We start from the raw sequence: 13367 nt of genomic DNA on the forward strand, positions 1-13367 counted from the left end.
TAATATTACACGAACCATTTGGAGCCACTTTTGACCTCCTCATAACTCAAGAACTATTTGACATATATGTGTCAAATTTCTATTATTAAATATCAATCTTATTATATTCAGGCTCATATATTGAGACTCGCGAGATACATATGTGTTCCAAATTTCATAAACGCATCTCAAATGGTTATTTACATATTAACGTCTAAAAATCGTCATCATTTTTATCACTGACTGACCTATAGATCAAAACTATAACCTACTTCCAGGTGACCTAGAAAGTTGAAATTTGGCATGCAGGTAGATAATTAGGCCAATAAAAAGGAAAAAATCTGAAACTGGTAATTTTTTATCATTTCATTATAATATTTCATTTCATTGGGTCTATAGGAACACTTATATACTCAGTTCCTGTAATAACTGTAATAAAAAAAAAAAGATGTTAGAACCAGCAATCAAAACTTATGACAGCCGGTCTTAATGTGGATTTTAAGGTCTTCACGTGAATATATAACAAGTTGAATACAACTCTTAAGTTTTTTAAATCCAAATATTTCCGTTTTATTACTTATTAGTATATAGCCGACTTCGGTATTTATTACGTTATTAACTAGCATTTAGCGCACATCAATGGTGCAAAATCATTATACTTAAAAAAATAATAATAATAGGCATTTCGATACACGGATACACTTAACCAGATATTGCGAGTTCATATCCAGACAAGTACCATTGAATATTTGCGTGCTTAATTTGTGTTTATAATTCGTATATGAGAACTAGCCAAGTCAGACCTTAGGCAACAATATATCACCCCAAGTTATAAGAAGAAATGATATTTTATGTAGTTATAAATAAATTTCAGAAAGCACTATTTAACTTGGCACAAATTTAGATCTCACTTCTTTTGTCGTTGAAGACAACAACCAAGGTATATATCATAATATTTAACTTGGCTCTCATTTTTACATTTATGTTTTTGATGGGATTAAATCGTTACTGCAAGATAAATATGATTGCATCTGCTTTATGATTAATAGTAAAATTTACTTACTTATGTATACTTATGTTAGAAAAACTCCTTTTCCGAGTGATATCATCATGCCAAGTCAGCTTTATTTGGTCCTCTGACACGCTTTGAATAGATCACGTAGATTTACAGTTGTCACTATAGCCTTCCACGTATTAAGTCGAGGTCAGTTTAATTTTTTAAATTTCGAAATCGAGTTTAATTCGAGTTTCTGAATACCAAATATAGTTTTCATTAAAAATTCCACATGTGGAATCGAAATATGAGTTTCAGAATCACTTTGCTGAACTCATTTCGATACGACCTTGAATTGAAAATTATTTGGTATTCCGTAACAATACGTAATATCGCGTGAAGTGAGATAATAGTGCAACTTTTATTGCCGGTTTTTAAAAAATAATTTTCAATTAGAAATTTCTAAAAAACTGAGAATTTAAAAAATCAATGACGACATAATTCACGCAAAATATGATATAAATGAGCCGAGATGGCCCAGTGGTTAGAACGCGTGCATCTTAACCGATGATTTCGGGTTCAAACCCAGACAGGCACCACTGAAATTTCATGTGCTTAATTTGTGTTTATAATTCATCTCGTGCTCGGCGGTGAAGGAAAACATCGTGAGGAAACCTGCATGTGTCTAATTTCAACGAAATTCTGCCACATGTGTATTCCGCCAACCCGCATTGGAGCAGCGTGGTGGAATATGCTTCAAACCTTCTCCTCAAAGGGAGAGGAGGCCTTTATCCCAGCAGTGGGACATTTACGGGCTGCTAATGCTAAAAATAATGATATAAATAATGCAAAATCAGAGATAGTTTATTAATATTTGTCTGAACATTATTAATATTTCACCTTCGCGTGAAATTTTGTAAAAAAAAAATATCAATGTTAATACAACAATTAAACGTATATACTCTTTTTCATGAAAGAAGTCCCGCGTTGGATTGTGGAACTAAAAAATACTTTCAAATTTGACAGATCGCCGATCGGCCACGTTGTCGTTCGTCGATGTCAATTTGTCAATGGTCAGTTGACAGTTTGTTGTGGTAGATGTTTGTGTTACTAACAGTATTTAAAACGGGATATTTACCATGTTTTTTATTTTTATTTGTTGGAGCTCGATATTTCGACATTATCTACGAATGTCTTGTTCACGAGACTGACGTTTGCGGGTAGATGTTGACGGCATTAGAAGTGTCCATATCGGACTACCTCCTTTCTCGTACGTTTACTGCGTAAACACTGATTACCACTACCACTGTCACTTTCACCCTTACTATATGTTTTATTTGCACTCGAAACTCGATCCCATGTTTTACAAACGAAACTCACCGTATCGATTTTTTATATTATTATTCAAGGGTTTGCATAACTTTAACACTGGATTCCATACTTTCGACAGTTGAAACCCATCTTCCCTATCGAAATTACTATATTTTGTAATTTCAATGGCTTCTCGTACCAGTCGGGGTATATAATGGCGTTCTGTCGCGTGTATCTGAGCATTATGAAACTCGATCCAATGGTTCGGCCCGGCTTCCAGAAGATGTTCCGCGATGGCTGATTTCTTGATATCATTGTTTTTTACCGCCTTGATACCTTACGCTTCGTCTGTCCAACATAGGATTTACCACAACTACAATCGATTTTATAAACTCCGGGTTTTTCCTAGGGAAAGCTATCTTTAGGTGAACGCAACATTTGCCCTATCTTCTTGAAAGGAGTGAAGATAGTCTTCACAGCATATTTGCTCAGGACTCTAGCTATCTTATCTGTCACTCCTTTAACATATGGCATAAATGCTGGTTGTCTTTCAACCCTGTACTGCCGCAGTAACTTATGATCCCGTGTAGCTGTGTTTCCCACTTTATATCCATTCCGCTGTAGGACCTTTTTAACGTGTGCTAGTTCAGGTTGTATGTGGTCTTCATCACAAAGGTCGTAGGCGCGATTGGTCAATGATGTTACTACAGCGTTTAAGTGTCGAGGATGGTGGTGTGAGTTAGCATGAAGATATCGGTCGGTATGCGTTGTTTTTCTGTAGACAGTATGGCTCACAGATCCGTCCGTACGTACTCCAATTTCAACATCAAGAAATGCTATTTTTCTGGACTTTCACAGGTGAATTTAATTTTGCTGTTTAAGTGATTTAAGCAATTCGTTGCACTATCACTGTCCCCCTTTATGATGGCAAATACGTCATCTACATACCTCTTCCACAGTTTAATTGTAGGTACAGCCTTTGCCGTTGACATGGCTATCTCCTCGAAATGTTCCATCCAGATGTTGGCGACTAGAGGAGCGACTGGACTCCCCATTGCCACACCATCTATCTGCAAGTAGTACTCGCCTTGGTAAACAAAGTAAAAAAAAAATCTTAGATGTTTGTGTGTTTTTAATTAGATTAGTGCGTTAATAAGGATTTTTCGTGATGCCTAAAGTTGTTAAAAGTTCAGCTCGAGAAATTATATTGAAGGTGAAGGAGTTCTGTGATGCAGAACAAAAGAATAAAAGTATTTTAATAGGCATGATGACAGATTTTCAAAAACTAAACTATCATGTTATTAAGTTATTACTTTATACAAAATAAATCTTAATTCTGCATAAAAACAAAGTTTATTAGGAAAAAAACATCTTATAAACATAAATTTTAAATTTTGTACAAAAACGCTAGAATACTAATGGCGTCGTTCTATGACGTCACGCTTTCGTAAACATTTCATATTTGACAGTTCTTTTTTTTTTTTTTTTTTATGTCATAAGGTGGCAAACGAGCAGGAGGCTCACCTGATGGAAAGTGACTACCACCGCCCATGGACATCTGCAACACCGGGGGGCTTGCAGGTGCGTTGCCGGCCTTTCAGGAAAGAGTACGCTCTTTTCTTGAAGGTTCCCAAGTCGTATCGGTTCGGAAAAACCGCCGGCGAAAGCTGGTTCCACAGAGTGGTTGTGCGAGGCAGAAAATGTCTTAAAAATCGCGCTGTTGTGGATTTTCGGACATCTAGGTGGTGCGGGTGATATTTGGAATTTTGACGAGATGTCCGAAGGTGAAATTCAGCAGCCGGGATTAATTCGAACAATTCCTCGGAACATTCCCCGTAATAAATTCTGTAGAAGATGCAGAGCGATCCAACATCTCTACGCAAAGCCAAAGGATCAAGCAGATCGGAAAGGGCTTGATCGTCGATAATTCGAGCCGCTCTACGTTGGATACGGTCAAATGGAAGGAGCTGGTACTGGGGAGCACCCGCCCAGAGGTGAGAGCAGTATTCCATGTGAGGCCGAATTTGCGCCTTGTATAGTCTTAGACGATGGGCCGACGTGAAATACTGTCTTGCCTTGCTGAGCACACCAAGCTTTTTTGATGCCAATTTGGCTTTGCCTTCCAATTGACCGCGGAACTGAACGAGACTCGAAACATCAACGCCAAGTATTCCGATACTAGCTGTAGCGGCTAACGGAATGTTCTCGAATCGTGGAGATACGACAAATGGTGTTTTTTTAGCAGTTAACGCGCAAACTTGCGTCTTTTTGGGGTTGAAGTGAACTAGGTTTAGCCGACCCCAGTTCGAGACTTTGTTTAACGAAGACTCGATTTCAGATACAAGTTTGTTCCGGTTTTCTTCGACGTTTTCCCGAGAAATATTAGCACGGCCGGTGTATGAGGTGTCTACGGTGCTGTCGTCTGCATAGCAATGAATGTTACTGATTTGCAACAAGTCATTGATATGCAGAAGAAACAGAGTGGGTGATAGAACGCAGCCTTGTGGAACACCAGCATTGACGAATTTTAAGTCAGAGCATGCACCGTCGACAACGACCTTGATGCTCCGATCTGCCAAAAAACTGGTAATCCAATTGCATAATTTCCCGGGAAGCCCATAGGAAGGAAGCTTCGAAAGAAGCGCTTTGTGCCACACGCGATCGAAGGCCTTCGCTATGTCCAGACTGGCTGCTAATGCCTCCCCTTTGCTCTCAACTGCTTCCGCCCATCTATGAGTAAGGTAAACTAGAAGATCACCGGCTGAGCGACCCCGACGGAAACCGTACTGGCGGTCGCTAATCAGCCGGTACTCCTCTAGGTACCGCAGGAGCTGGCAGTTTATAATGGACTCCATTACCTTGGAGAACAAGGAGGTGATGGCTATAGGCCTATAATTGGACGGGTCTGAGCGGTTGCCCTTTTTAGGGATCGGATGCACCAAAGCAGTCTTCCAGGAGTTCGGGACGACGCCGAATGCATAGGATTGCCGGAAAAGACGCGTTAAGACCGGCGCCAACTCGGGAGCACAAGTCCGTAGCACGATTGGAGGGATGCCATCGGGTCCACTCGACTTATGAATATCCAAGGAAAGAAGTGCTTTACGAACTGCACTTTGCCGGAATTTAACCTCCGGCATCGTGGTATCACACCGCGGGATTGTTGGTGGTGACTTTCCTCGGTCATCCAGAGTCGAGTTCGCTGCGAAGAGAGAGCCTAAAAGATCAGCTTTCTCCTTCGCTGTATGGGCCAATGACTCACCGTCCTTGTGCAGAGATGGTAAGGAAGGCTGACAGAAATTCCCTAAGACAGCCTTGGCGAGAGACCAGAACGCACGTGTTCCTGAAGGGAGGCGCACCAGTCTCTCGCCAATTCTGCCAATGTACTCCGTCTTCGCCTTAGCAATCACGTTTTTGAAGGACCTAGAGGCAGAGTTATATTCCTTTCTGATTGCGCTGGTATTTACATCACGAGACGCTGATGCGTTAGCCCAGTCTTGGTAGCGTTCCCATTTTCTGCGTGAAGCCGTTTTGCAGAAACGACCAAACCAGGGCTGGGACTTGCCACCGATGGGGACCGCAGAATACGGAATGAATAGTTCCATACCCTGAAGTACCACATCGGCAACAGAGTCAGCAACAACACTCGGATCATCCGGCGAGAAACAAACCTGCCCCCATGGGTAGGATGCAAAGAAGGACCGCATCCCATCCCAATCTGCTGACCTGTAGTGCCACACTCGGCGGCAGCCCACGAAACGAGGTCGTGAGTAACGCGCAACCGGCACTGTACTTCGGACGAGACAGTGGTCCGACGAGCCCAGAGGGGGTTCGACGATAACCTGGTAGCCATCCGGATGGGAAGTCAGCAGAAGGTCCAACAGGGAAGGTGTATGATCCTCCACGTCTGGTATTCGCGTTGGCGAGGGGACTAGTTGTGTCAAATCATATGCTAAAGCGAAGTCGAGAACAGATCTACCCGCATGATCGGTAGTGCGCGATCCAAGCCATTCGGCATGGTGGGCATTAAAATCGCCAAGAATAACGATCTCTGCGGATGGGATCTGCTGCAGTACGGAATCTGTAGCCATTTGGACGTGCTCAACCAGTCGGTCGGTTTCGGCATTACCGCTATGGGACCTATAAAGGCAAGCGTAGATTCGCGGATGGTCGTCACAATCTACACGCAGCCAGATAATTGATAGGTCCTGTCCTTCAAGGCTGCCGAGGCGTCGAGAGCAGATATCATCTCTGACGTAAACGCACACCCCAGCTCGTGGTACAAAGGAATGTTCCAATTTATACCCGGGGTAGGAAAGAAAAGTCGTATCGGCAGGAGAAGATATCTGAGTCTCGGTAAGAAAGAGCAAGGCCGGCTTCGCCGTCTCAAGGTGAAAGTGGACGGCGTTCAAGTTCGAGTTGAGTCCCCTTATGTTGCAGAAGTCCACAGTGAGGGTGGTAGGGGTTGCCTTATGATGCCTGCTCCGCTTGCCCCGAACAGTGGCGAGCGCAAAATTGCCCCCCCCAGAATTCGGAGGGCAGCCTGGGCATCCCTGCTCAGGTGGTGTATGTCCTGAGCATGGATGCCCAGAGAGGGATTCTCCACCGCAGTCGCTGATGGTACCCTCCTGGGGTAATGTAACCAAATTCTGCACAACCATCATGTTTAAGGGGGGGGGGGGGGTGTATCGGGCCTCCGGGACTCTCACATACCAGACGAAACGCGGTAACATAGCTACCACTTCACGCCGATTTTAAGTGAGAGAGTGGTACTTCCCCGGGCGTGCCGGCCCATTCGGCTGCAACCCGAAGGTATGCAGTGTGGCACTACCACTTACATTCGCATCAGTTCGCATGTTAAATGTTTATTTAGATCCGTAATTAAATTTATTTCATACGAAAATTATGAATTCTAATGTGTATCGATGGTGTGCGGTTCCTCAATGTAACAATACATCTATAAAAACTCCGAACAAGTTATTTATTAATGTTTCTTTGAAGAAGAAAGTTAGAAATATGTGGCTAAATCTTGCACGACGAGACCCAATACCTATATCTTCAAGTTCTGTACTTTATTTCTGCAAAGACCATTTCGACGTAAGTATTTCTCTTATTTACTACACAATAATTTAGTAAACTAGAGATCATTAGAGAAAATTGTCAATAATATCGGCGATCATGTTTCAGGTTATGTTCCATTCCTTTATTACTACTGCAATACTCTATGTATATTAAAACTTACCTAATTTTTTTATTCTTGTATCAGTTACCAAACGATATGGAAAATTATATACAGTATCTTGTGATGGGTTCAGTTTTGCAAATGCGTATGAAGTCAGGGTGTATGCCCACAAGATTTGAATGCTATTCGGACAGACGAAAACGAACTTCCAATACTACAGAGCGACCCTATGTTCTTAAGAAACAAAGAAGGATACTAGTTGAAGAAAGTGAAAAAGATTTTGCAGAGAAAAGTACACTTACAAAACATTTACAACCTGCAAGCATTTCATCAGAAAGTTCAGGTATTCACCAACACTATAATGTCAGCGAATAAGTTTCTGTTTTATTGTGTACATTGATTAAATTTGCCTATTAGTTTTATAAATAACAGAGAACATAAAACAATTCTATTATAACAAAGTTTGTTACAAAATTTTTGTATAACTATACATACATAAGGCACTGGTTTATATGGTTTAAGGTTTGAAGATAAATTTATTACTGCCCCCCAATACCATGTGTCATCTGCTTATATACTACACTACATGCCCTACCAAACAAAAAAAATAATGTTGGATACATTAACATTTTTTTTTTATCAAAATACAATATGAAAAAGTAAAATAAAATTGAATATAATAATAATTAAACAAAATAAAACAAATATGTAAACAAAGGTATAATAATGCAGTGCTGAAATTTAATATCAAATATCATAATAGGTACAGTCATAATCACAAGTCTTAAACAATATGTTTAATGATCATTCAACATAAAGTCTTGTCCTATTTTTATAAGCAGTTTTTTCTTTACCATTGACAAAAATTACAACATTCGGTGATAAATTTTTAACAACTGTATATGGGCCTAAATATAATGGATCAAGTTTGCTAATATTTTCATTTTTAACCAATACTAAGTCTCCTTGTTTATACTCCACTGGGTTTATACTTCTATCATATTTTATTTTTCTTAAAGTTTTACAATTTATGAGGTTTGTTTTAGCATCATTTTGTGACTTTTGTAACCGGTATTTTAGTTCTATTGCATAATCATCAAAATTATAAATTGGATCTATTGTCGACCTAAGATTACTTAGTAAGGTAAGTTACATTGTTTGCCAAACACTAATTCGTATGGAGTAAATTTTGTACTAGAGTGTACAGAAGTGTTATACGAAAAACACCAGTAAGGAATCCATGAACTCCATTCCTGACTATGACTGTTAACTTGCATTCTTAAATAAAATGTTAAATGTTTATGACTATTTTCAAGTGATCCTAAGGTCTGATGGTGGAAGGCTGTAGACTGTAATTGACTTATATTTAAAATTTTACAAACCTCTTCCATTGTAGAATTTATAAATTCAGTTCCTCTATCGGTCACGATCTGCCGAGGGATGCCATATCTAAGTATAAAATTATTTACTAGAGTTGTAGCTACTGTGCGCGCATCCTTACCTGCTATCGGATATGCCTCGACATATTTGGTGAGGTCGCATTGGAGAGTTAAAATGTAATTATAATTATTATCTCTTGTCAATGAACCTACCAAATCTAAATAAATCTTATCAAAAGCTGAATTTCCACAGTTCGTTATGGTCATAGGTTCTTTTATGGTATTTAAATATTTATAACGTACATTTTTGTTTTCTTTGTTTTTGTTGTACTCCTATTATTTTTGTCTATATTGGTGTGCAATAAAGAGTATATAAATAAAATAAATAAAAGAGCCTTGACGCGAGAGTTTCTCGTCTTTGGCTGCTCTTATAACATCTTTCAGCTCTGAGTAGTTGCGGGCCGCTAAAATAGTGCTTAATCTACTGTTTCTCAAACCTTCGGTGAATCGCTGTATTGCTAATTTTTCGTTTACGGGTCTCAATATTTTAAACGCGTTATCGTCACCGTTAGCTTGGGAAATATTCAACAAATAAATCCTCAAGTTTCTTACCAAATTCCTCAATACTCTGCGAACCTTGTCTAGGTTTTAACATTTCTATTTGTAGTGCCGTGGCTGACTGCTTAGTCAAAAGATTATTTTTCATGTCGGCAATAAGTTCTGTGGAAGATTCATAGTTAGATAACGAACGTAATTTGGCATTTTTAGTTAAACGAGTTTTAAGGACAAAAGAAATAAGTAACTGTTCATGTTCTTTCCTAATGGTTTGGCTATAGAATTCGATACAATCTATTAATTTTTTAGTAACTTCTTCATCTTCTGTCATAATAGGTAAAAGAGAAAGTGCTAAAATCTTGGTCACTAACTAAACAAGTTGTTTGAATTTTTGATAAAACGATTCAATTTCTTCGCAAGCAACTAATAAGTAATTTATCTCTTCCTTTTTTATATACCCTTTAGATGCATTAAAGTTTAACTCGTCACGATATTTTATATATTCGTCATTAACCTAACCTAACCTTTTGCCTCTAAATATTTCTGTTCGAACAATTTTTTAGTTCTTTTCCCTTTACTTAGTTTAATTAAATTTATTTTTATATTTTCAATTTGATGTTTTATATCTAATATATGATCCATTTAAATCTTAAGAAACATAATATAATATTTAGTACCGAAAAATAACAAAAAATGGCTTAAAAATATACACTTAGAAATAATGATAAAATATTAATATATCTATTGTCTATAATACCATAACACCTTTGCTGATGACACTTCTCCTTTTATATATTTTTCACACTTTTACACTCCTATTTTTTTTTATAAGTATCTATTGATGCGTCTCCAGGCTAAACGACACGTTCCTGATTTCTTTCTTCAGTCTCTGGTCCATGCCTCGAAAGTCTGAAAGCGCTCCTGGCCATCTCCTGACGCATCCAGTTTATGTGGCAGCGTTTATATAATTTATATATGGCAAACTTTGCCCCCAAAATTAAAAGTAAAAGAAAAATACCCAAAATTATATTTGTCACTTTCTGATTTTGGTGCATTAGCTCCACGTCGGCCGAATTCACGCCTCCTGCGGCATTTTGTGCAATCACAATTTGTTCTTTACTTTGTTCTTTGCCCATTTTGTATTATGACGCTACGATTTTACTAATAAACGGGCCGCTATAAAATATAATAACTTAAAATTAAAACAAATAAAAAAATTCGAAAAACTCAGCGGAGTAAAATCAAATTATAAGAATTTCAACAATGGCAACACCGGGGAAATACAAAAACCTGCGCGTGCTTCACTTGTCAATCTGTCAAAACAAATTTGAGATGAATCGACTATTGCGGTATTAAATAAAGGATTAAATTTTGCACCGGCTCCATCCACAATACCGTTTGAAGACATTATTTGCAATGTGGAGGAGTGTCTTTTTAAAAATAACATCACAAAGGAAGACTCGGAAGCTATTCGACAGGACATTTCGAGTATTTTACGTCGAAGCCGGCCACCGAAAAGAAACCTTACTCGTGATGAATCTATAGCACTGAAGAACTTACGCAATAATAAAGACATTACAGTCCTCCGAGCAGATAAGGGAAACGCGGCCGTTGTGATGGATACGTGTGATTATAGCCAGAAAATTTCCGCGATTTTATCGGATGTAAAAGCTTATAAAAAAGTAACTAAAGATCCTACTAATAATATTCTTAAAAAGACATCCGCGCTAATATCTAAACATCAAGAAAAATTAAATCTGGACAAAAAATCACTCGTGCCTACATGTGCAAAGCCACCAAAACTGTATAGGTTACCTAAGATCCATAAAACTGGTGCTCCGCTGCGTCCTATTGTAAGCCAAATCGATACACCAACATATAGATTGGCTCAACACATAGCAAGGATATTATCACCCCTCAGAGGACACACTGCGGCGTATGTCAAGGATTCTTACCAGTTTGTAGGTGAAATCAAAGACCTTAAATTAACCAACAACGAGACAATGGTTAGTTTTGATGTCCAGTCATTGTTTACCTGCTTACCCATACAAGACTGCATCGAAATTGTCAAGAGGAAGCTACAGACACACAACATGCCTATTGAATATGCAGAGCTGTTACATCACTGCCTCACATCTGGTTATTTATTGTGGAATGATGAATTCTATGTACAAGTTGACGGAGTAGCCATGGGTTCCCCAGTATCCCCCGTGGTCGCTGATTTATTCATGGAAGACCTAGAGGAGAGGGCTCTTCGCTCCGGACCAATAACACCTAGGTTTTATAAACGGTACGTAGATGACACTTTCACAATACTACCTAGTGATCTGACATCTGCATTTTTAGTACATCTCAATTCTATAAATAAAAACATTCAATTTACTATGGAATTAGAGGCAAATAATTCTTTAGCTTTTCTTGACATCCTTATTATCAAGAATCCTGACAATACATTAAGTCACACAGTTTATAGGAAACCCACACACACCAATAAATACCTCAATGGTGACTCGCACCACCACCCTAGTCAGTTAGCTACCGTTGGCAAATCTTTGTTTCAGAGAGCCCACCATCTCTGCGATGCTGAACACCTAGAGGACGAGCTACTTCAGGTCAAGCTTGCACTCCACCAGAACAAGCTGCCCGTGCCTCGCCTGCATCGCAGAAACCGTATCAAGCCACCCACAGTTGAGCGACAACCTGCATTTCTACCATATGTGAAGGGAGTTACACATAGGATTGGCAATATCTTGAAGCGAGCTTCGATTAAAACCATTTACAAACCTCATAAGAAAGTGAGCCAGTTCTTGAGACCTATCAAGAGTAATATCCCTTTACAAACTGCGGGAGTATATAAACGCGAATGTGAGTGTGGTTTATCTTACATAGGTCAAACAAAGAGAAGTATCGGTACTAGGGTCAAGGAACATATAGGAGATGTCAAAAATAGGCGTTCTTCAAAGTCTGCAGTCTGTGAACATGCTCTAGATAAACCTAACCATTTTATTCGATTTGATAAACCACAGATCCTCGCTAGAGAACACAGATTCATTCCTATAATGATACGCGAGGCTATTGAAATTCAAAAACATCCGAACTTCAATAGAGAAGATGGTTGGAGACTTTCTAACACTTGGGATCCACTTATTAAAAATTTAAAATCCCAAATCCAACAGACTGCAAGACCTAAAGATACAATTAGTGCCTTCTGCGTGCAACCGGAACGCTACTCAAGATATCAATTAAGAAATCGTTGGCGGTAGTTGTAAATAATATTTCTTTTGTAATTCGAACAGACAAATGTCACCTTAGTCTGCCCGTGACCACGAACACTGCAAAGTGCTCGAAACGTCGGGATGTTAAAATAATTAATATACGCGATTAAATCCGTTAAAAACTAGTTTTATTTCAATTATGACGCTACTAACGTTCGAACAATTAAATACACGAATGTCCAATATTACACAGAGCGACATTATATTATTATACTGCACTTCGTTAGAACCCGAAACCGAACCTTAAATGGCAGGGTCGCCATGTAAGGACGGGACTAGGTAAATAAAGTAGATGTTTAAGGTTTGAAGATAAATTTATTACTGCCCCCCAATACCATGTGTCATCTGCTTATATACTACACTACAATATTTTAAGTAATTATTTTTATATTTTAGTTTTGCACACAATTGAAGAAAATCAAGAATCTACTACCTATCCAAAATCAGTTGATAAATCTGTACAAGTACTTATAACACATAAATTTAGAAGCAAAGCTGTCCAGACCAAAATTAAGCTAGTAAGCCAGTTAACATCACCTTTGAAACCCTATTCCTGCTCAATCGCTACATCTCCATTTAAAATTGAAAGCTGTGGTAAACCAGTGTTATCAAGCAGTAGTATCAAGCATGTTCTCAAGTATAAAATATGTAAAGAAGATCAATCTGACAGTGATATTTCATATGAACCATCTGTG

At 38.7% G+C, this 13367-nt stretch overlaps 2 protein-coding genes across 2 annotated transcripts; one reads left to right on the forward strand and one right to left on the reverse strand.

Annotated features, from left to right (window-relative positions):
• Positions 1–2689: 2689 nt before the first annotated feature.
• Positions 2690–3339, reverse strand: LOC125075598. Its single transcript, XM_047687307.1, has 2 exons — positions 3233–3339; positions 2690–3059 (listed from the first exon to the last, which is right to left on the reverse strand). Exons 1-2 carry the CDS (start codon positions 3337–3339, stop codon positions 2690–2692), a joined length of 477 nt encoding a protein of 158 aa, XP_047543263.1.
• An 8061-nt stretch (positions 3340–11400) lies between these two features.
• On the forward strand, positions 11401–12249 carry LOC125075702 (the record flags this gene model as incomplete). The annotated part of the gene is made up of 2 exons (XM_047687414.1): positions 11401–11687; positions 11871–12249. Coding segments are annotated over exons 1-2 (666 nt in total), but the record flags the coding sequence as incomplete, so codon positions are not given.
• Positions 12250–13367: the final 1118 nt, after the last annotated feature.

This window comes from Vanessa atalanta, chromosome W (assembly GCF_905147765.1).
Source record: "Vanessa atalanta chromosome W, ilVanAtal1.2, whole genome shotgun sequence".
In the NCBI taxonomy this organism is placed as follows: domain Eukaryota; kingdom Metazoa; phylum Arthropoda; class Insecta; order Lepidoptera; family Nymphalidae; genus Vanessa; species Vanessa atalanta.

What these genes read in the sequence shown, in the direction of transcription:
- LOC125075598 (XM_047687307.1), bottom strand. Translation starts at nt 3,339, where the DNA reads ATGGGGAGTCCAGTCGCTCCTCTAGTCGCCAACATCTGGATGGAACAT. An exon ending in ACAATTAAACTGTGGAAGAG is followed by an intron (nt 3,060 to 3,232) that starts GTATGTAGATGA and finishes TACTGTCTACAG; the next exon opens with AAAAACAACGCATACCGACC.